At 36.9% G+C, this 22,949-nt stretch overlaps 2 protein-coding genes across 2 annotated transcripts; one reads left to right on the forward strand and one right to left on the reverse strand.

The window, feature by feature from the left end:
- The first annotated feature begins 3,155 nt into the window (after nucleotides 1-3,155).
- LOC120090997 (uncharacterized protein At5g49945) lies at nucleotides 3,156-13,776 on the forward strand. Its single transcript, XM_039048763.2, has 3 exons — nucleotides 3,156-4,322; nucleotides 12,849-13,052; nucleotides 13,126-13,776. The coding sequence occupies exons 1-3, from the start codon at nucleotides 3,288-3,290 to the stop codon at nucleotides 13,354-13,356; spliced, it is 1,470 nt and encodes a 489-aa protein (XP_038904691.1). The 5' UTR covers nucleotides 3,156-3,287; the 3' UTR covers nucleotides 13,357-13,776.
- Nucleotides 13,777-15,061: 1,285 nt separating this feature from the next.
- Nucleotides 15,062-17,445, reverse strand: LOC120092113 (Ubiquitin carboxyl-terminal hydrolase family protein). Its single transcript, XM_090306738.1, has 2 exons — nucleotides 17,207-17,445; nucleotides 15,062-17,059 (listed from the first exon to the last, which is right to left on the reverse strand). The coding sequence occupies exon 2, from the start codon at nucleotides 16,692-16,694 to the stop codon at nucleotides 15,543-15,545; it is 1,152 nt and encodes a 383-aa protein (XP_090162864.1). The 5' UTR covers nucleotides 16,695-17,059; nucleotides 17,207-17,445; the 3' UTR covers nucleotides 15,062-15,542.
- Nucleotides 17,446-22,949: the final 5,504 nt, after the last annotated feature.

The following is a 22,949-nucleotide window of genomic DNA, read 5'->3' on the forward strand; positions in this document are numbered from 1 at the left end:
CGGAGTCTCATTGTTTGTAATCTATACACATTGTTATGAATAAAATAATAGTTATTTCATTCTGGCATTTACTCATATCCAATAAACAAGCTCCATGGTTATTGTATCTAAACTTAAGCATGTATTTAAGATATACAAGTGGATCATGCCTTAAGTGATAATCTAAATAGGTCTGTAGTATAAGGATTAAGGAGGGATACCTAATCCTGGTGACACTACGGATACGACCCACTTTGTAGATGTTTACAAGTGTCGTGAACTACTACGGATGGTAGATCATGACCATTCATGTGGAGACATGCGAGCGGGAGTGTCATATACAAAGAGTTTATATAAGACCGAACCACAAGATGATTCGTCTCTATATATAACATCGTTGATACTAGAGACTTACATCTCACCTAAACGACCATAGGTGACATGACCTCAATCCTCAGTGTTTTGGGAACTCCTACCTTTGAGGGCGGTCCTTTGATTAGTATGGGTGAGATGGCCAGATTGCCAACTCAACATGCCTACCTTTTTGGGGACTTGTCTGATTTGGGAACTGGGAACTCAGTTACACAAGATGGAATTCACTCCTTCCTCGAAGCAAGGGTAAGTAGATAGATTGCTCCCTTAAAGGTTGATTCGGGGGCTTGAACATAGTGGCCACATTTTCTCTTTGTAAGAAAGGACTCAGTCATAGTAGGACTATGAATTATGTTCATTAGAGAGATCAGTAGTACTTAAGAAGTTAGATGTAACTACAAGAGGCATAATGGTTATTGGCCCAGCTGTACTTACGAGCGATCTGTGAAGGGTTATCGCACTGTTGATTGGTTAATATGGATACATAATATATCTATAGTAAGGAGAGTTCAGTTGTCGGTCTTTAGTGGAGTGCCTAGCAGTTAACGGATGGTGGATCCCGTGACTAAAGAGTTTAGTTAGTTATTCATGTACCTTTGGATCTTCGAGCTACAGATCCATAAGGTCCCCTTGGTAGCTCAATGGATTTGAGTTGAGGATCAGTTCTTGGTGTTGATTTGAAATGTTTAAATTGACAAAAGGTAGTTCAATTATATATGATATGATCGGTATGTGATGTATGAGATACATCTAGTGGAGAATTAATGTAAATGAGATTTACATTAAGGACCATGAAATAGAAAAAGAGTTATGGTTTATATGTTTCATGAGATGAAATATTAAAACTATAGGTTATAAATATACTATGGCAAGTTGGTTATCATATATATTTATAATAATATTAATTATTGGATAATTATTTATTTTTCTCTAATAATCAATTGAATGGGAGGTTATTGGTGGTTTCATGGCAACCATGAGATAAAAGGAAAAATGTTTTCCTAGATTTAGTAGTTGTTAATTGAAAGAGTTTCCATTCTCAGAAAATTCTCACGGTGGTTGTCAAGTAAATATGATTTACTAAACGACAGCTGAAGAGAGACTAGACGATCGTGGAGTGTTTCTATACGATAGACACTCATTTGGCCGATTAGCTAAACGATCGTGTAGCTCTTGCTAAACGATCGCATAACGTTTGTTAAATGATTAGGCATCGTCTATACGATAGACTTTGACATCTCCCACTTGCTTAATCGTTTACACGATTGTTCCTTCGGTCTCTTCCTCTAACCAAGTCCACACTTTTGGATTCCCACACCGAGAATACCAAGGTAGCCATTGTGGTGGTGTCGTACTTAACTCGACATAGTCGAGGTTATTTGGAGGTCGTTCGCTGTGTTCGTGATCTAAGTGATCGTTGTGTTCGAGATTGTTGTGGATCGTGAAGTATAACGGTCGTGGTGTACGAGCGTTTGTGTGTTGCAATTTTGGAGCCTGTTCGAGCGTTGGTGATCAAGGGAGATTGAAGATGAATCTTCAAATGTATGTTAATTCTACTCCTTGATCTTTAGAAAAGCATGCTGTAATTTCGATTTGTGCAAAGCCTGTATGTTTCCGTTTTTTTACTGTAATTTTTGTTGTTCATATACGATTGAAATTTGGAACGATCCTTCCGCTGCTCATGGAAATCCTCATGTCCGATTTCCTTCACGATAATCATGATATAAGTGATATCAGTGATAGGACTAAGGTGATATCCATATATTGATCATATCAATGATATAAAAAGTTGGTTACATTTGATGAAAGTCTATCATTGATAACCACTGCTAAAAGCTGTCGGTGATGGCCACTGATAGAGGCTATTAGTGATATTCACTAATAAGAGCCATTAAGGATATGACTTAGGTATATATCAATTAAATGAATAAATTTAATGATATTGGTGATATGACTTAGGTAGTCATTGGTGATAGTCACTTATATACTTTTCCTTGATAGACTTCTATCACTTATAACTTTAATTGTTCATCTCTTCAAAAGTTGATAGTTTCCTTTCAAAGTTGATAACTATTTATAAAAGTCTATTATTGGTAGCCACTTGATAACCTTAAGTGTTAGGGTAATTGCAATTGATAGCATTTTTAGGAATAATAACCAAGTGTATAACATTATTTAAAAAAAATTGCAAATATAGCCAAATCTATCAATAATAGACTTTTATCGTTGATAGACTCCCAAGTCTATTAGCGATAGACTTCTATCGTTGATAGACTCTTACCATTGATATGATTTTCATTGATAGACTCCTACCAATAATATGGTATAGACTATTTAAATTTGGCCATATTTGTAATTTTTTACATTATGTTATATCTGCTAATACTTTGGGTTTAATGTCTATATTTGTAACTGTCCCTAAGTGTTATTCAAGTTTGATTCCAAAGTGTATCAATGATAGCTGATGATAACTATAGCAAATTGAAAGCTAATATTTAGTGTTACTTTTTCAAGGTTGTATTAATATTTCTCAAAATGAAAGTTAATAGCAATTATCAGTGATAACAACTTATAGTAGCTATCAGTGACTATATAATAACTTATGGTGATATCTGATGCTAATTTTAGGTCATATTCCTAATATATTTATTATTATACTACATCTTTAATTATCTTAAGCTTGATTGTTATTTGTGCAACCAAACCTTCGTTTTTCGGGATATGGATTTTTTTTTTAAATCGGCCTTAAACATTGGGCCGGAGGCACTTTTTCGGTAAGGTTGGCCCAGCCCAATACTGAGGCTGACTTTCATTCCAGTTTCGACTCTACTCCACCATCTCTCTAATCCTTCATCCACATTTGAACTTTTTTGGTCTCGTTTCTCTCTGTTCTGTTCCTCTCTCTCCTTGAGGTACCGGAGAGAGCAAGATTAGCCATGGCGAAGCTCACCTTCCTCTTCATTTCCTTCTCCCTTTTCTCTCTCCTCTTTCTCTTTCTTTCACCATCTTATGTTCTCGCTGGTTCCCACTTTGAAGGATTCGAACCAGAGCTCGACGACCTCGAAGATGACGATCTTTCTCTCCCCCTCACTGATCTCCCCCTCCGTCCTCCTCCTCTCACCCAGTCCGAGCCCGAACCAGCCGTAATTTCTTCGCCGGATCGCGATTCTGATGCACCGGATCCTGTGACCGAGCCGTCGGATCGTCAATCGCCACCCTCTGTCTCCGATTCTCCGAAGCCGTCTCCGACCAGCTTCAATTACTGGGATGAGGACGAATTTGAAGGTTTGCCGATTGAACAACCACAAGAACCGGTACAACAGAGCTCTAAATCTGCGGAGGATTCAACCTCCACCAATCCGAACTCTGATTCAAAACCTACCTCTCCGATTCCCAAACCTGCCAATGCTCCGAAGTCGTATACTGTTGAAATTGCGTGCGGATCTTTCTTGGTGATTTTTGTGATCAACTATTTTACCGGAAAGCGTGAGAACGAGAACATCGCTCTATCTTGGGCTGCGAAATTTGCGACCAAGGACTCCATTTTTGAAAAGAACTTTAGTCTGCTGGGTGTGGGGGAAGGTGAAGACTCGCCTTTGCTGTTGAAAGAGGGACAGAATGTCTTCAAATTCTATGCTAGTGGGCGAAGGTATTGCCAAGGGCTGTTGGCGACAATGGAGTTGAAGAGCCGACACGATTTGATCTCGAGGTTGTATAATATGGTTGTACCGTGTAAGGATGAAATTAGCTTCGAAATCTATATGAATGATGATGCGTTGGATCATATTATCTTTGCCGTGGCGAGGAAGAAAGCTGCAAAAGGAATGCAAAAGGATTTGAGGGATTTGCAAAGATTTGCTGGGATTTTGGCGCCTCCCAGTGGTAGAAAATGGGTTCCTGAAGAGTTGAGCGTAATTTCTGAATCGAAGGAAGTCGCTGCAGATTTGATCACAGAGGCCGTTCTTGACCAGGTTGGTAATTTTTTTGTTTAGCTGTTTCAGATGACTTTCAATACGTTGTTTTGTTCTGAATAGAGAGCGTTTTGCTGAATGGGTGTTGCCAAGTCTCCCGATGTCTGATTTTTCAGTTATAAAAGTTCAGATTTGATGTTTTGGGCGGTTTTTTGCTTGTGTTATTTTGTTTATTTTTATTTTTTTGCAGTCATTTAAACTTTATATTATCTGGTGATCTTGCGTTTAAAAGGTAATCATTTTATCTATGTTATGAGATGTTAATTTGTTGCTACCTTGTTCACTTTGGAGGTGGAGTGGAGACTCCAAATTTGTCTGTCCTGTGGGAGCAAAATTTACTCTGATGCTACTACTAGCACTAATAAGATCTTTGATCTTCTAAGTTGGACCAAAATTTATTGCCAATGTTTTTCACTAGCATGGATCAACGTGGTGAAATGTGGTTCATCATTTATAGAATATTATCTAAACTCTTGAGAGTAAAATCTATTTCTATTTGTTACTAGGTCTAAACGAGGGGATTACACATTTTATGGCTAGATCAGGAAAGAATTGAGTCGTATGAATCAGATCACTGGCATCGAGGGATATTATTACAACCACTTATGTCTCTGCCCTTTCAACTTCCGTGAGATTTTTATTCTTACCTTCAATTGAGTGATCGTTGGGATTGGACTCAGGCATATTTTCTTGTAAATCATATTTCCCTGTGAATTTGGATTTTTATTTTTATATTTTTTTTTTTTGAGGTTTGCTTGCATCACCATTTCTCTGAAGCTTTGGAAGTTGAAACCATTGACACTATTCAAAGAAGTTTTTACCATGCTTACAACCAAGTTAGTACGTGCTTTGGAGGAATTCTTATGCTTATGAGGATTAGAACCATTTATTTTGGCAATGCCTTTTCTCAACTTTGATTGGGCATTCTTTTAGTCAGGCCCTGAGTCAAGAGATTGAGAATGACTTAAGAGTCCTTTTCTTTCTTTTTTTTTTTTTTCTTCCTGTTGCATGAGGAGAGAGGGAGGTTTATATGGCAAGCCAGTTTTGTTCTAGTGCTTTGATTACTTTTGGTACAGTGGAATCTCAAGGTTTCTTAAGATAAGAGACTTTGTCTTGGGATGAAGTTTGACGTACTGCACACTGTAATGATTTCCTATGGGTGTAGTCTCCATTGTGCTCCTTCCATTTTGTGCTTTTTGTTTGCCTTTGCCCTTCCTTTTGTGTGACTTTGGGTTTTTGGTATGAAGTTCTCTCTGATTTATGCTGTTAGCAACAATAAAAAGGGGTTAACTGGAGTTTGTTTGTGGGATGGTGACACTTTCTATTGGAACATCACAGCTAAAAGGAGTTCTTTTGAGGTAGTGAGACTATAGGGATTTGACAGAAGTTCTGGTTCAGATCAGTCAATGTGAAGTTCTCGGTGAAATCTTTATTACATAGGCTGATTACAATTGGTTCATGCAAATGTTGCACAATATATAGTGTCTCATATCTAGTCGTGGATCATGGTTTTCTTATTTTGGAGGGTTCAGGATTGTTGTTGCTTTTATTGCTGTAGGGGTTCTTGGAAACGTCTATTTACTCCTCAAGTTACTGTGTAATGAGGATTGTTTACTCTTGGATTTGGACTTGTATTTGCTCGATTAGGTACTCAACCCTTATCAATGGTTGGCCGGGGGTAGGAATTATGATATGAGTCTTAGGCAGTGGGCCCTTTATTGCTGATCCTTTTCTTGTTGGTGGTGGATGTCCTAAGTAGGATCATTTTGAAAGGAGTGGCGTCTAACGCTCTTGAAGGTGTGAAGTTGGTTTGTTCCCTTCTTATCTTGGCCTCCCACTTAGGGATAATTTGACTAGTCGTGGTTTTTAGGAACCTATGTTGTGGATTAGATTCAAAGAAGGATGGTCTCTTGGAAACAGAGCTTTTTCTCAAGAGGGGGTCATCTAACTCTCATCCCATCGATTTTAGGTGGGATTCTTCTTTACTTTCTTTCTTTCTTTAAAATTTTAGTGCCTATTAGTAATGCCTCGGAGAAACTGACGAAGCTAGATGGGCAGAAGTTTCGAAACTCCTGGATTTTGGGAAAAGTATAGGAATTTTGAGAGCCTGTAATCAGGTCCTTCTTGATAAATAACTGTGGTAGTTTTATCATGCTCTTGATGTTCTTTGGCATAAAGTTATTGTAAGTAAATTTAGTCTATCCACTTTTGCATGGACTCTAAATGGGGTTAGTGTTCCAGGTTTCCTTGGAGAGGGATTGGATTGCACATGAGTTCCCTTTCATGTCTCAGTTCATTTGTTGTCGAGTTGGGGAGGGGAGGGATATGTTTCTCCAAAAGATTAGTGGTTGGGAGATATACCCCTTTGCTATGCTTTTCCTCATTTATACCATGGGCTTTGTTTAAAGAATGTTCCATAGGCTAACATTATGGCTCAACCATCCCCCACTTTGGGTTCTGTCATTCCCAATCTGACAGGGAAACAAGGGATATTGTTGTTCTCCTTTCATTCTTTGAGGAGTTTCGGTGCTTTGTTGGGAGAAAGGTCATTTGCTTTTAGAGCCCTAGTCCTTTAGAGAATTTTTGGTGTAAACTAACACTCTAATTTTAAATCAATATCAATTCCCTCTCAAATGAGAGAGAGAGGTGTTTTATTTATAGGAAAATTGATTACAAGTAAGGCTGAATAACAACTAACTAACAAGTAACTAACTGTTCGCTAACTAACTTTTATTCTAACTCCCCTACATTTATTCTTAGTACACCATATTCCACCCCCCTAAAATTCAGACTCAACCCCGAGACTTATCAAGAAGCTAACTGGAATTCATCAGGGGCAAAGTAGGGTTTCAAATCTGCTACATTGAATACTGGATTGATGTGAAGGTTAACCGCTAGCTCAATGCAATAAGCATTCAAACCATAGCTTTGTTCTTTTAAAAGGCTCCAATTATCTATTTTTCAGCTTGTTGTAAGTTCCAGTTGGGAATCTTGTCGTACGTAGGTGGATCATTACAAGGTCTCCTTTCTTGAAATTGACTTCTCTTCTTGATTTGTTTTTAGTTTCATTGTAAGACTGTGTGGTCTTCTCTAAATGGTCATGAACTTCTCGGTGCAATTCTTCTATTCTTTCAATCATACTTTTAGCTTCAAGACTAATATCCACAAAAGAAGGTAAATTGGCAAGATCAAATGTGAGTCTAGAAGGTTGAGTGTATACTACTTCGAAGGGGCATCTTCTCGTTGATATGTTTTTCATATTATTGAAAGAAAATTCCACTTGAGCAAGGGACAAATCCCATTGCTTTAGTTGTGAACCACTTAAACATCGTATGAGATTTTCCAATGTTCTATTGGTTACTTCAATCTGGCCGTCAGTTTGTGGATGTGAAGTGGTGCTGAATTTCAAACTAGTGTCAAACTTCTTCCATAAAGTATGCCAAAAATAACTTAAGAATTTCATGTCTCTATCTGAGACGTTGGATTTAGGTACTCCATGAAGTCGAACTATCTCTCTAAGAAAGAGGTTAGCAATATAGACTGCATCATATCCCCTTTGTGTTTTGGGTAGACCAAGAACAAAAACAACAGATAGGTCTTCCCAAATGGTTGTGGGGATTGGTAATGGAGTATATAATCCAGTATTTGTAGAAGTTCCTTTGGCTTTTTGACAAACAACGCATCTTCTGACAAAATTATTAACATCTTTTCGAAGTTGTGGCCAATAGAATTGATTGGATACTAATTCAAACGTTTTGTCTTGGCCAAGTGCCCGACTAAACCTCTGGAGTGAGCTTCTTTTAGGAGGGCATCTTAAAGAGATGTATAAGGAATGCATAACTGTTCTCCTTTGAATAAGAAACCATCCATAATATGGAAGTCTTCAGCATTCACACTTGTACCAAATATTAGCAAAGTCTCGATCATTTTCATATAATTTTGTTAGGTGAGAAAATGCAATTACTTCTGTAGGTAATGTAGTTAGAATCAACCTTTTTCTACTAAGAGCATCAACTTTATTCTCCTTGCCTGATTGATGTTTGATCACGAATGAAAATCTTTATATAAATGAAATTCACTGTGCATGCATGCGGCTAATATTCCTTTGAGATGCACATATTCTTTTGAGATTGTAAGTATTTGAGTGAAAAGTGGTCTGTAATTAGGAGAAACTCCTTGGGTAAAAGATAATGCTCCCATTGTTTGAGAGCACGAACAAGAGCACATAATTCGTGCTCATATGTACTCCATTTCTGCCTTGAAGGATCGAGTTTTTCACTAAAATACTCAAGTGGGTGGCTTTGTTGAGATAGGACAGCGCCAATACTGGAGGTACAAGCGTCCACTGCCACTTTGAAAGTAAGGAGAAGTCTGGTAGTTTCAAAATAGGGCTGTTGCTCAGTTTGTTCTTGGTGTTTTTGAAGCTGTTTTGTTGTTTTGAGCCCCAAGTGAAGCTCCCTATCTTTAGACAATCAGTCAAGGGTGCTGTCATAAAGCTGAAGTTCTTGATAAATTTCCTATAAAAGGAAGCCAAGCCGAGGAATGCTTGAACATCTTTCACAGAACTGGGGGTAGGCCATTGAGTGACAACTTCAATTTTCTTTGGATCGACTTTGATTTGACCGTGGCCTATTAGGAAGCCAAGGAAAGAAATTTCTTTCACAAGAAAAAGGCACTTCTTGTGATTGATATATAATTTTTCTGTTGTCAAGTCTTGAAACAATTTGTGAAGATGTTGTAAATGCTCCTCAATGCTCTTGCTATAAACCAAGATATTGTCAAAGTATCTGACAATGAATTTATTAAGAAAAGGGTGTAATACTTGGTTCACGAGTCTCATGAATGTTCTAAGAGCATTTGAAAGACCGAATGGCATAAGAAGCCATTCAAAAAGTCCTTCATTGGTCTTGAACGTGGTCTTCCACTCATCGTCCAACCTTATTCTTATTTGATGATAGCCACTCTTCAAATCAATTTTTGAAAAAATCACTGCCCCTCCAAGTTCATCAGGTTGATCACTTATTCTTAGAATTGAAAAACGGCATTTCACTGTGATTCGGTTGATTGCTCGGCTGTCTACACATTCTCCATCTTCCATCTTTCTTTAGAGTAAGTAAAGCGGGCACTGCACAAGGGCTTAAACTTGGTTTGATGTGGCCTTTCTTTAGGAGCTCTTCAATATGTTGATGTAAAATTTCATACTCCTTTGGGCTCATTCGATAATGAGGAAGGTGTCGTAATGTTGCTCCTGGAATTAAATCAATATGGTGCTGGATGTTCCTCAAGGGTGGTAGTCCCTTGGGCTCATCTTTTAAATGAGGGAATTCATCCAAAAGTTTCTGTATTTCTAGAGGGACTTCGCCATTTTGAGTGTCTTTGGACTTTTCAGCAATCACAAGTCCTAAAACATCAGCCTATCTTTCCTTCATCAAGCTTCTACCACTGGTTGTGGTAAAAAGGTAGATACTATTTTCTTTTTTCTGTTTAACTCCCTCATTATTGTTCTTACTCAATGGAAGTAGAATTAGTTTCTTGCCCATCCAAAGGAATTCAAAAGTATTTTCTCTCCCCTTGTGCAAAAGGGCTCGAGTATCATATTGTCATGGTCTTCCCAAGAGTATGTGACAAACATCCATTTCGAGGACGTCACATACTATTTGGTCTTTATAACTACTGGCAATTGAAAGAGTGATAGTACAAATTTCACTTATGCTTCACCGCTTTTCTTTACCCAACCAATCTTGTAGGGGTTTGGATGAGCTTCCACCTGAAGATTCAAGGTTGCCACTAACTTCTTGGAGACCAAATTTTCGCTACTTCCATTGTCAATAATGACATTGCACACATTTCCATTAATTGTGCAACGTGTTTTGAAGAGGCAATGTCTTTGAGGGTTTGAGTTTTCGTTGGAAGTGATTAATATCCTTTGGAGAACACAAGATACCCTATCTCCATCATCCGGTTCAATGAGCTCGGTTTCTTCTTCTTCTTCACTTTGTTTAGTCAAGGTTTCTTCATCTCCTTCTTCCATGTAAGCTACCGTCTTTCTTTGTGGGCATTCATTGGATAAGTGACCAGCTTGGCCACATCGAAAGCACTTACCCAAAGAGGGCCGATTATATGAGTTTTAGATTTTCTTCTTAGTTGTTGTTTCTGTGGACTTCTTTGTCACTCCCTCCGATCCATCTTTCTCTTTTTCTTTGGCTGAGGACATGGAAGATGGTTGATTAGTGATTTTGGATGAGGAAGTTACTTTCTTGCTTAAAGATGCCTCCCACGGGTTCTTTCTTGAAAATTTCTTGGATGCATTTCATTAAGTTCCTCCACAATCTTGGCAAAAGCAATTACATAAGCCAATACATTAAATTTCTGAAGTTTCACCTTCTCTTTGATGTCCATACACAATTCTCCAATGAATCTTGCAATCAAGTGTTGTTCATTTTCAGCCAAATTGGTTCTTGCCCCCAAACGATGGAATTTTTCCACGAAATCAGCTACTGATCGAGAGCCTTGTCTACAATTTTGGTATTGATTGTATAAGGTCTGCTCATAATTTGGAGGAAGAAACCTCTCCTTCATCAACTTCATCATCTTCTCCCACATTCGAATAGATCTCTTGCCTTGCTGTTGACAATTGCTCTCCAATTGATTCCACCGTGCGGATGCATTCCCCTTCAATTTAAAAGCTACTAAACGTGCCTTCTTGTGCTCCAGAGTGTTCATATAATTGAAGAAGTTCTTCGCGTTCTTGATCCAATCAAGAAATGCCTTTAGATCACGCTTACCATTGTAAAAAGGTAATTCTATCTTCATCTTAAAGTCATAAAAATCTCCCCGAGCATTACCTCTACCTTCTTGGCCTCTTCTTGCATTAGAATACTCTTCTTCTAAATCATCCTCGCTTCAAGAACTCCAATCTTGGAATTCTTGATGCCTTCCTTGCACCATTGGACATCTTCTTGGTTCTTCTTGGAGTGGTCTATGGATTCTTGGACCCCTTTCTTGAAAGTTTCCTTGATGAAATTGGAAATTTCTTCGTCCTCCCAACGCCTCTTCTTCCTCTCCTTCCCCAAATTTGATTGAAAACCGAAGCTTCTTCTTCAACTTGGGCCCGTGCCAACCTTGCATTCATCCTTCTCATGATCATTGCCACAGATTCTTGAAGATTGTTCAATGTTTTTTGCATTCCCTCCAAGGTGCTTTCCACGAACAGCAAGCCTTGCGTGATGGATCTTGGAGAGAGGGTGGGGGTGTCTTCCACCTCTTGAACTAGCTCCAGAGCATCATCTCCTCCTCTCGGATGCACGAGTCTTCCTCCCGCCATTTGTCTGAAATTGCTGTCGCTCTAATACCACTTTTGGTGTAAACCAAAACTTTAATTTTGGATCAATATTAATTCTCTTTCAAATGAGGGAGAGAGAGGTTTTATTTATAGGAAAATTGATTACAAGTAAGGTTGAATAACAGCTAACTAGCAAGTAACTAACTGCTCACTAACTAATTTTTATTCCAACTCCCCTACATTTATTTTTAGTTCACCAATTTTTCCTGTCATTACTTATTCATTATTCATTACATTTATTCATTACTTTTTCCTGTCTGGTCAACCCTTCTCCCCGGGAGAGTCAGTTTTTGCCCCGATGTGAAAAATGAAAATTTCCAAGGTGGAATTTTTCGTTTGGCAGGTTCTCTATGGTAGGGTGAATGTCATGGACAAGGTGGTTAGGAAGATGCCTAATTTGATAGGGTCATGGTGTTGTATTCTTTTGCAAAATGGTAGCAGAGGACCTCAATCATATCTTTTGCAGTTGTGACTTTGTCTCTGCGGTATGAACTTCCTTGATGAGTTTGGTGTGTTGGCTAGACATTGATGTTGCATAGAGAAGATCGAGAAATTCCACCCTCCCTTTAGGAAGAGAGGGAAGTTTCTGTAACAAGCAGGGGTGTGCTATTTTCTTTCGAGGAAATGAGCTTAATTTTTTTGATGTTTTGACCCTCATCAGATTGCATGTTTTTTTTGTGGACTTCGGTTACAAATCTTTTATGTAATTATTCTCTTGGTTTTATTTTGGTTGATTAGAGGCCTATCTTTTAGGTAGTCCTTTCTTTTTAGGTGGCTTTTCTTTTATTTTTAAAAAAAAAAGAATTGTATGCCATGTATTCTTTTATTTTTTTGGTCGATGAAAGTATGGTTATTCAAAAGAAGGAAAAATAAAATTTCAACGTTCTATTTCATTTGTTGTATTTTGTCTTTCGACTCTTTTCCCAGCAAAGCGTGATGTGTTGAAGTTGAACCAAGAACTTTATGGGGGTAGGCCAAATATAAAGAAAAGGGTGTTTCTGATCTGACGTGCAATTTCAGCTATGCATTCAATTCTTTGTTGGCTGCTATGCAACTTTCTGTCTGCATTTTCTTATTGAATGCCTGGATTGCTCAATTAACATGATAGAACCGAAACTTCTGTTAAATATCTTCATTCCTTACCCCCTGGCACGTGGAATTTGAATTTTAGTTGATTTCTGCAGGTTTTTGGTGAAAAATCTTTTGAGAAATTTGGGAAGTATTTCATCTCGATGCACTTCTCGGATCAGCATTCCGGCATGCACAAGAAGATGCTGTTGTTCAAGTTCGCCCTCCCAGATGCCAACAACATGGCAGATATTTCTCGTCTAGTAGCCCTTGTGCCCTATTACATCGACACCATTGGACGCTACAAGCTCAGTTCACAGGTAAACTTCATACATACATACATATATATTACTTAGTTAAATAATTCCTAAATTCTAATTGTTGGTCGTGCAGGCCCGGTTGAAAACCGAAACTGCCAGGTCAAAGGCTGCTCAAGAGGCATACAGAGAGCTTCAAAATGCTAGGCAAGAAGCCCTGCAAAAGAGGAAGGCAGAGAAGAAGAAACTGATGGAAGAGGCTGAAGCCAAATTAAGTGCTGAAGCTCTTCGCCGGAAAGAGGCGAAAGACCGTGCCAAGCAGATGAAGAAAGCAATGCCAAAGATAAAGATGAGCCGCACTCGTTAATAACTCGATTTTTTCCGATGCATAATCAATCAACCATGAGTCGCCAAGCAAACTTGCGTCTTCATCTGGGTACCAAAATCCTAATGCCGTTTCAGATCTTAGCAGGGGTTCCTGATTTCATTGCAATTTTTGATCATCAGGGTAGTGGACCTACTTTTAGATTGCTTTACACTAGCTCGTCATCCCATAATAACAGTACTATAGAAACTAGCTTTCGTTTTCGCTAATTTAAGTCTTTTTATTTTCTTTATTTTAGATTTCTACCTATGGGCCTTTTAGTCATTGAGATCTGGCTGAATATGATTTTTACTGAAATGTAATGTTGGAGTTTACTCCATTGGTGAATTATAGACCTCTTTTGAGACGATCATATGGTTTGTTTTCTTCAACAAGTTATTGACACAGATTTTGATCGACCAACGTAAAAGGTCTAAGGTGATGAGTAGGGGCCTGTTTGGAATATAAACAGAAAAAAGTATTTTTGCGTGATTGTCAAACGTTTCATTTTTTTTCAAAATGACAGTATTTTCAAAATTAAATATTAAAAAAATTAAACTAATATATTCTAGAATACATAAGGTTATCATTTTAGAAAACACAAGATTATCATTTTGTCCTTTAAGATTTTGGTAACCATTTGATTTTTAAAAATTATGCTATTTTCTCACATTGTTTACTCATCTTAATTCATTTCTAAAAACAAAAATAAGTTTTTAAAAACAAATTTTTTCAATTTTCAAATTTTAGCTTTGATCTTGAAATCATTTCTCTTTTTCTAAAATGTAGGCAACAAAGTATAGAAACCAATAAATGAAAGTAATGTTTATAGCTTTGAATTTCAAAAACAAAAAATTAAAAATTAAAGTTGGTTTGGTAACCATTTGATTTCTTGTTTTTGTAAAGTTAGTCTATTTTTTTCTTACCATTGTTTGCATATTTCTTAAGTGAGATTGAAATTCTTAGTCAAAATCCACAAATAAGAACATATTTTTAAATACAGTTTTTTACTTTTTCAAATTTTAGCTTACTTTTTTAAAACATGATAAAAAGTAGACAACAAAGCATGAAACTTAGAGGAGGTAGGAAAGATGTTTATAAACTTAATTTTTTTTTTAAAAAAAATAAAAGTTAAACCCCCGTTTCATAATCATTTTATTTTTTGTTTTTGTTTTTAAAAATTAAGCCTATGGACACTATTCTACCACCAAATTTTTTCATTTGTTATCTACTTTTTCACTCATGATTTAAAAAATCAAGTCAAATTTTGAGAATTAAAAAAAATAGTTTTCAAAAAGTTATTCTTGTTTTAGAATTTGGCTAAAAATTCAACCATTGTACTTAAAAAAATGCAAATTATTATAAGAAATGTGGATGAAAGACTTAATTTTCAAAAACAAAAACAATAAAACAAAATGGTTATCAAGCGAGACCTAAATGATTACCAAATGGGTTTGGTGACCTTTTATAAATGGATAGATTCTCAATTTATGTAAATGGATAGATTTTTATTAATTAAATCTTCGCTAGAATCAAGTTTATGTAAATGGATAGATTTTCGATTTTATGGATGAACATGACATCATCCGAAATGTATTTTGTTACTCAAGGAATTTTAACATCCAGTAACAATGACATAAATCGGGAAAAGTGCAAGATATTAAAGATAAAATCAAAACGCTTAAAATATCTCGAAGAGGCTGGAAAAGAACTCAAAACTGACGCAAAATTATATTATATTTAGTCAAAACTTTAGACATGTAAGTATTTCTGTTGCTTCCACCATTCTTCCTAAATGACTAACTTAAACCTTCCTAAACCTACCCTTAATTGCGTACATTATGTATCTGGAGTTACATCTTTTTAATCACCTTCAACAAGTCTCTTTGCAAGAACTTTTAAAGTATCAACAATTGCCGAAATGAAGGATCGAAGTTGTTATCTCAAAAGAGAGTGTACGTCAATTACTGCTAAGCTCAACTCATTTTGGCTAAGAAAATGTCTCTGATGCTCTATACAGATGTCACCAAGCCTTAAAGAAAAAACACTTCAACAGCAGCCATACCATGTCTGATCATGTAGGGTTCAATGGAATTGTTCTCACTAATGAAATGCACTGTTTTGAAAGAGCATTGTCTTCCTCAACCGACAACTGAAAATGCGCAATGGAGTTCATTCAGTTAAACTTCTTAATTGGCAAAGAGAGTCTTTCGTCTTTTAGCTCTAGAAGAGGCTAATATGATGCCTGGTCTAGGTCTCCTTACAACTTTGTTCATAAGGTGAAGGTACTGATGCCTCGTGCCCATCAAAGGGTGCTTTTCTATTAAAAAGTCCTTCTTATAGGCCTCTCGAAGAACGACAGTTTGTGTTCTAATCTTGTTTGACACATAAAATATACCTGGGTGATGAACTAAGGCTTTCTTGAACCTAGAACCGAATCCCAAATACTCTCCCAAGCAGAAGATGTTCTCTTTTTCGGTTTTCTTTGAGATCATAAGGTAAAGCAACTCATGGAGAACTGCCACAGCCCATTTTTCAGCTTGGTCACTATTTGGTGCTAAATGGAATGCATTTTCATAGGGTGAAATGTAGGGCAGGCGCTGCCACTCCTCCACCCAATTCATCACCTTCTTCTGCAAATCGAAACCTCTTGGGAAACTCATTCGAAAGGCAATATGACTTCTATTCCTACTCCCAAGATTACCTTCCAGACATTCCCTTCTCTTCAGTTCAGAGACTGAAAGGTCTTTCCTCCAAGAAAGTAACTCTAATGCAAGAGTCTGTTCACCTGTTAAATAATCTCTCACACTACAAACCTGAAAATATTCAGGATAATCAGCAAGAAGAGTTGGAATGAACCTGTAGGGTAGACCCAAATCCCATTGCAGCCTCTCAATGATATATAGGGGCAATTTCCCAGCTCCTGTGAGCATCAATAGTTTTGCCAACCTCTTCACAACATCGTCCCTATGTGGTTGAGAAATATGAATAGTTGATTCTTCCTTGTGGAGAAGTAAAGCTTGTGAGGTGAGCTTGACATGAGGATGGAAGCCAACACTAGGCTGGAATTGGATGAAAACAGAGGGGTATAACTCGAAGAACTTGGAGATGGTGGTCGTGGGGATTTTGAGGTTCTGTTTCAGCAAAGAAACATTGGAAAGTGGCAGAAATTTTAAAGGACTCGAAACGATTATATTCTTAAGCGAAATTACTTGTCTGAGATTTTTCTCTCTTTGAACTGCAAAATCAAGGTACGGATCTCTAACCCATTTGACCTTTGCATCAACAAAAGCACGAGTCTGGCTGAAACGATGAGGGATTCTAGTAATTTGGAGAAACATAAATAAGATTATTGGGAATGAAAGGCTTAAGAAATAATTGTCATCATTGGGAAATAGAAATGGCTGACAATTGGAATCGAGTAGGGTGAGAATAACTAAATTCGATAAGAGTAGACACAGATAAGAGTTCGTAAATTCAACCTAGACTCAATCGTAAATAATTATAATGGATAAAAGATAAACTGAAACTCGAAAATGAAGGAGGACAATGAATTAGCTCGAATTGGAAACATATTGCAGAGATCAAGAAATAATGGAAAGGGAAAAGCTAGAAAAGGAGCGTTTCAATCAGCAAGAAGAGAAGAACTTGAGCAACAGACAAAAATTTTGAACTAATGGGCTAATTTTCTACGAAATTTCAGCAGCTACCTTACAGTGAGGTGGTGCAACGCAGTACATATAATCCAATTCAGCAGATAAACAAAGCATGAATAAGATCGCAACCCATAACGATACCGCAATAAACAAAAGCCTAATCAGGAAAAATGAAGAGAGAGAGATATATGACCTACCGATGCGCCATGAAGCTCTGGTAAGCCATTCAATGGCGATGTTCAAAGGGCAGAAACAGAATCGAAGCTGCAAGGAAGCGGGAGGCGGAATATGAGAGTTCAGACGGAAATTTATCCTGTAAATTACAAGTTTACCTAAAGTTGGATTCAAGAAAGATTATAAACCCTCAAATTTGAAATTCGAGATGTTTGAAAAGAGATTCGAATGTGTGTTTAGATGGCAATAGGAAAGAAAATAAAGTTAAAAAGAATTTTCGAACATAGGGTTTTTAACACTGCAAACTTGAGTATTTTTTTGAATATATTGTCATTTACAAAGAGGAGTACACAGGTATATATACAATAGAGAATACAAGTAAGGAAAATTATAAATAAGGAAAGAATAATTAAAGATTCTAATTGACCAATTTATACCAAATATATATGGTAACACACTCCTTCTAACTTATGGTGGTAAATTAGAGACCAACTTCAGTTTGTGAAATAACTGAGTGAAATGTCCAAGTGATAGTGCTTTGGTAAAGATATCAACGGGTTGCTCTATAGTGAAGATTGATCGTAGAAGGAGAGTATTGTTCACAAAATGATGACGAACAAAGTGACAATCATTTTCAATGTGTTTGGTTCGTTCATGGAATACATTATTGTGAGCAATTTGAATAGCACTGCAATTGTCTTAATGAAGTATAGTAGCAGACTCTTGGAGAACACCTATATCAACTAGCAGCCATCGAAGCCATAGTAACTTTGAAGTAGCATCAGTAAGAGCTTGATATTCGGATTCTGTATTGGAGCGAGAGACAACAATTTGTTTCTTACTTCACTAAGAGATGAGAGAACCACCTAAGTAGAAGCAATAACCTGTGCTAGACTGACGATCTATGGGATCACCAGCCCAATCAGTATCAGAGCGGCCAGATAACACTAAGGACGACTGAGAGGAAAACTGAAGTCTATGGCCAAGAGGGCATTTGATGTAACGTAAAATGTGAAGAATAACAGTAAAATAGATAGACCGAGGAGCAGCCATGAACTAACTAACAATATAAACAACATATGCAATATTTTAGCCCGTCACAGTGAGGTAAATAAGACTGCATACTAGTTGCTGATAGAGAGTGACATCTTTAAGAAGAACCCCATATGAAGAACCTTATCAAATGGGGTCAAGCAAACATTGGGATCTAGAGGTGTGGATGCCGTGACAGAGTCAATAATACCAAATCGAGTTAAGAGATCAGAATTATATTTTGCTTGAGATAAATAGTATCCATTAGAACAAGATGAGACTTCAAGCCCAAGAAAATAACAGAGGGGTCCCAAATCTTTCATTTCAAAATGTTGCCCCAAGTAGCTTTGCAAGTCGAATATAGCTTATGGATCATCACCTGTAATTATCATATCATCAACATAAAGAAGGAAAAGAATAATACCCTTTGGAGTCCAACGCGTGAAAAGAGTTGTATCATGGGAACTTGAGGTAAATACGAGTTGAGTGACAGTAGAAATGAATGTGGAAAACTAGGCTCTTGGAGCTTCTTTCAGACCATATAAAGCTCAGCGGAAAAGACATACTTTCTAGGGAGGAGGAGAGGAACCAGGTGATGGTTTCATATAGACTTCCTCAGATAGTGTGTCATTGTGAAATGCATTTTTGATATCCATTTGGAGAAGGGCCACTGTTTGGCAGTTGAAATAGCTAAGAGACTACGAACAGGAGTCATTCGGATGATTAGAGCAAATGTCTCTCATTCGGGCAATTAGAGAAAATGTCTCTTCGTAATCAATGCCATATTTTTTAGAATAGCCTTTTGCAACAAGGCAAGCTTTACACATTCCATTGACCTATTAGAGTGAGTTTTAATTTTGTAAATTCACTTACAACCAATAGGTCGTTTACCAGGAGATAAATCTACATAATCCCAATTGTGAGTCTTTTCTAATGCCTAAAGTTCTTCATGCATTGCTTGCTGCAAAAAATGGTTAGTACTGGCTTCATAATAAGATGAAGGCTCAACTAGAGACATGATAGCACAAAAAACATGATAGTCTCGGTGATGAAGGAGAGTTTCTCTTATCTGAGTGGAGCCGCGAACTGAAATGACAAGTACAGGTTCAAATTTGGCAGTAGAGACAGAAGTTGGGTCCGGGATAGTAGATATAGGAACAACATTATTAAGCTCAGAGATGTGTAGAGGATCAAGAGATAGGGACAAATGATTGGAGACTGATGTGGAATCTGGGAGAACAGAGTCAAAAGTTGAGTGATCAGACTCGGGGACTAATGAAGGTTCAAATGAAGGAAATAAATCATTGGAAGGATCAGTGAAGAAAGGTTGGGAACTAGTTAGAGAGGCATGAAAAGATGAAAACTGAAAACATGGTATGTTCTCAAAAGGTAACATGGTGAGAGATACGTAATCGTTTCGAGATAGGATCCCAACAACGAAAATCCTTGTGTTCAATGTCATAACCGATAACATAGTATAAGCAAGCACGTGGTTCAAGTTTAGTGTGCTCATGAGGTTGAAGTAGGACAAAACAAGCACAACTAAAGATTTTCAAATGAGCATAAGAAGTACCAGGGAGGGTGTTTTGAAGGACGAAAGAGGGGATACGACTGATGACATAAATAGAGGTAAGAGCTGCTTCACCCCAAAACTTGTCAGGGTATGATGTAGAGAGAAGTTGGGCACGAACAAAGTCTAAGATATGACGAGGTTTGCATTCTACTCTGCCATTTTGTTGGGATGTGCGAGGGCATGGACATTGAACAAGGGTGCCTTATTGTGTGAGAAACGAGATAAAACTCGAATCCTTGTACTTCATGGCATTGTTGGTGCGAAGAATCTTAATGGCTCGAGAAAATTGTCTTTGAACCATATTAGCAAATGTAATGTAAACTTGGGTTAACGCAGAACAATTTTTAAGAAAATATATCCAGGTAAAGTAAGAACAATCATCAATAAAAAGGACAAAATATTGATAGCCATTAACAGTAGGAGTATGAGCAGGACCCCAAATATCAGAGTGAATTAAACCAAAAGGTGTATCATATGAGGATGATGAAGTAAAAAAGGACAAGGCAAGTTGTTTCACAAGTTTACAATTTAAACAGTCAAAGGAATTAAGTTTTAAAATATTGGTTAAGTTCCCAGATGATACTAACTTGCAAAGTTTTTCAGAAGAAGCATGACCAAGACGAAGATGCCACTGATATATGGTAGAATCAATAACAGATGTAGAGATAGGTGGAGAGCTAAGAAGCCAAAAGTTAAATTGAGAACATGATAGGTATTTGGGAGATTTAGGTCCGGTGTGACAACATTACCTATATGGGATATAGTTATATTGTTTCCATTAGAAGTATGAATAGGAGGAAAAAATGGAGCTGGAGTTGAGGAAGATATAAGTGAAATGTTGGAAGTCATATGATTGCAACAAGCAGAATCAAGAAACCAAAAATTACTTGAAGGAATTGCAAAGGTAGAGGATTTGACAGATATGTTGGGTTTTATGCCCTAAAACTCGTAGATAGTAAATGTAACATTTAACTGTTCATTAATAAAGTGTTAGCAATATTTATTACAATAAATAGTTATTGCTTATCTTATATTTATCTTGCCTAAATAACCCTAATTCAATGAATTAACATCCTAGATTGTTGTATGAATCTTGAACTGTATGTGGAGACATACGGGGATTAGTGTTCAAGATACAACCTAAAGAGTCTATAGTATATGGATAAGGTTAGGTACCTTATCCTGATGACACTATGGATACAACCCACTTTGTATTTGATACAAATGCAATGATCCAATGCATTCATGTAGGAGACATGTGAGTGGAGTTATCCTATGCAATGGGTTTGCATAATATTGGAACACGAAAAAGTAACCACTAGATGTAAATGTTGGGGTTGATGCCCTAAATCTCGTAGGGTTCTGTAGTTTGTAAACACTTGTATGAACAAACATTCTGTGATTTATAATATATGATATTTTATTCACTTTAGACTATGAAATATATGTATTTTAGTTGCATTAACCACAAACCAATAAACTAAGATCCATGGTTGTCATTGTAACTTAAACATGTATGTGGAGACATACAAGTGGATCGTGTTTAAGTGATAACCTAAATGGTCTATAGTATATGGATAAAGTTGGATACCTTATCCTGGTGACACTACGAGTAGGACCTATTTTGTAGGTGTTACAAATGTTGTAAAGTGCTACAAATGATCTGATCTTGATCATTCATGTATTAGACATGCGAGCGGGGATATTCTATACAAAGAAGTTTGTATAAGACCGGACCACAAAATGTTTAGTCTCGTTATATAACACCATTCATAATTGAGACCTTCATTTCACTAGGATGACCATAGGTAACATGACCTTAATCCTGAGTGAGTTGTGAACTTCTGCCTATGAGAGTGGTCCTTTGATTTGCATGGGTGAGAGTGGCTAGATTCCCGACTCAATAAGCCTATCATTTTGGAGATTCGTTTGCTTGGGGAGCTGAGAACTCAGCTACACAAGATGAAATTCACTTCTTCCCCGAAGTAGAGGTAAGTAGATAAATTGCTCTCTTAAAAGTTGATTCCGGGTCTTAAACAATGTGGCGCCACACCTTCTCTTGGCCCAAGAGGGGTTCAATCATAGTGGGGCTATGATCTATTATTCATTAGAGGGATCTGTGGTACTTAAGGAGTTAGATGTAACTATAGGGGAAAAACGGTAATTTGGCCCCATTATACTTACGAGCGATTTGTGAAGGGTCATCGTACTATTGATTGATTATATCCAATGGACACAAAAATATATCTATAGTGCAAAGAGTGCAGCTGTCGATCTTTAGTGGAGTACCCGACAGTTAATGGATGATGGATAATGTGATTAAAGAGTTTAATCAGTTATTCACGTACCGTTGGAGCTTCAAGTTATAGGTCCATAAGGTCCCCTTGGTAGCTCAATGAATTTAAGTTGAGAATCAGTTTTTGGGTTAATTTGAAATATGCAAATTAATAAAACAATAATGTATCAAACAATATATGATATAATTAAATTAATTCAATATGATATAATTGATATAATGTATTTGATACATTATTGTTTTATTGGAGGAACTAATATTTGAATATGATTCAAATATATTTTCTATGAATAAGATTTATATTTATTAAATTTAATATAAATATGATTTATATTAAATTCCATAAAATAAAGAAAAAGAATTATGGTCTATATATTGTATGTGATGTAATATTAAAACTATAGGTTATAAATATAATATGATAAGTTAGTTATCATATTTATTTATATTTATTAATTATTTGATAATTAAATTCTTTTTCTCAATAACCACCCTTAGTGGGTAGTTATTTAGTTTTATGGCAAATTTGGGATAAAATTAAATTTGATTTCAAAATCTAAAAAATATATATAGACGTGAGTAGCAATCGAGTAAGAAAGTCTTACTATACGATCACTTGAGAGACTAAATGATCGAGCAGTATTGTCTATGTTATAGATTTTCTCGTCTACACGTCAGTGTTGTTCTCATCTCGATTGTCTTCCTCCTCCACACCAAATCTTCCCTCTAACCAAAATGAGCCAGAGCCCACTACTCCTGGATTCTCACATCGAGAATACCAAGGTAACCTAGTGGTTGTGTCCAGTTGCTACTTGTTACTGTTCGAGGGTGTTCGAGTTGTTCGTTGCGTTCGTGAACAAATTTG

The sequence above is a fragment of the Benincasa hispida genome, chromosome 11 (genome assembly GCF_027475165.1).
Source record: "Benincasa hispida cultivar pf3 chromosome 11, pf3_genome.v1.1, whole genome shotgun sequence".
NCBI classification, from domain to species: Eukaryota; Viridiplantae; Streptophyta; class Magnoliopsida; order Cucurbitales; family Cucurbitaceae; genus Benincasa; species Benincasa hispida.

Excerpts from the sequence above, each read along its gene's own strand:
- LOC120090997 (XM_039048763.2), top strand. The coding sequence starts at position 3,288 with ATGGCGAAGCTCACCTTCCTCTTCATTTCCTTCTCCCTTTTCTCTCTC. Across the intron at positions 4,323-12,848 it reads CAGAGGCCGTTCTTGACCAG|GTTTTTGGTGAAAAATCTTT; the intron begins GTTGGTAATTTT and ends TGATTTCTGCAG. Across the intron at positions 13,053-13,125 it reads GCTACAAGCTCAGTTCACAG|GCCCGGTTGAAAACCGAAAC; the intron begins GTAAACTTCATA and ends TTGGTCGTGCAG.
- LOC120092113 (XM_090306738.1), bottom strand. The coding sequence starts at position 16,694 with ATGTTTCTCCAAATTACTAGAATCCCTCATCGTTTCAGCCAGACTCGT.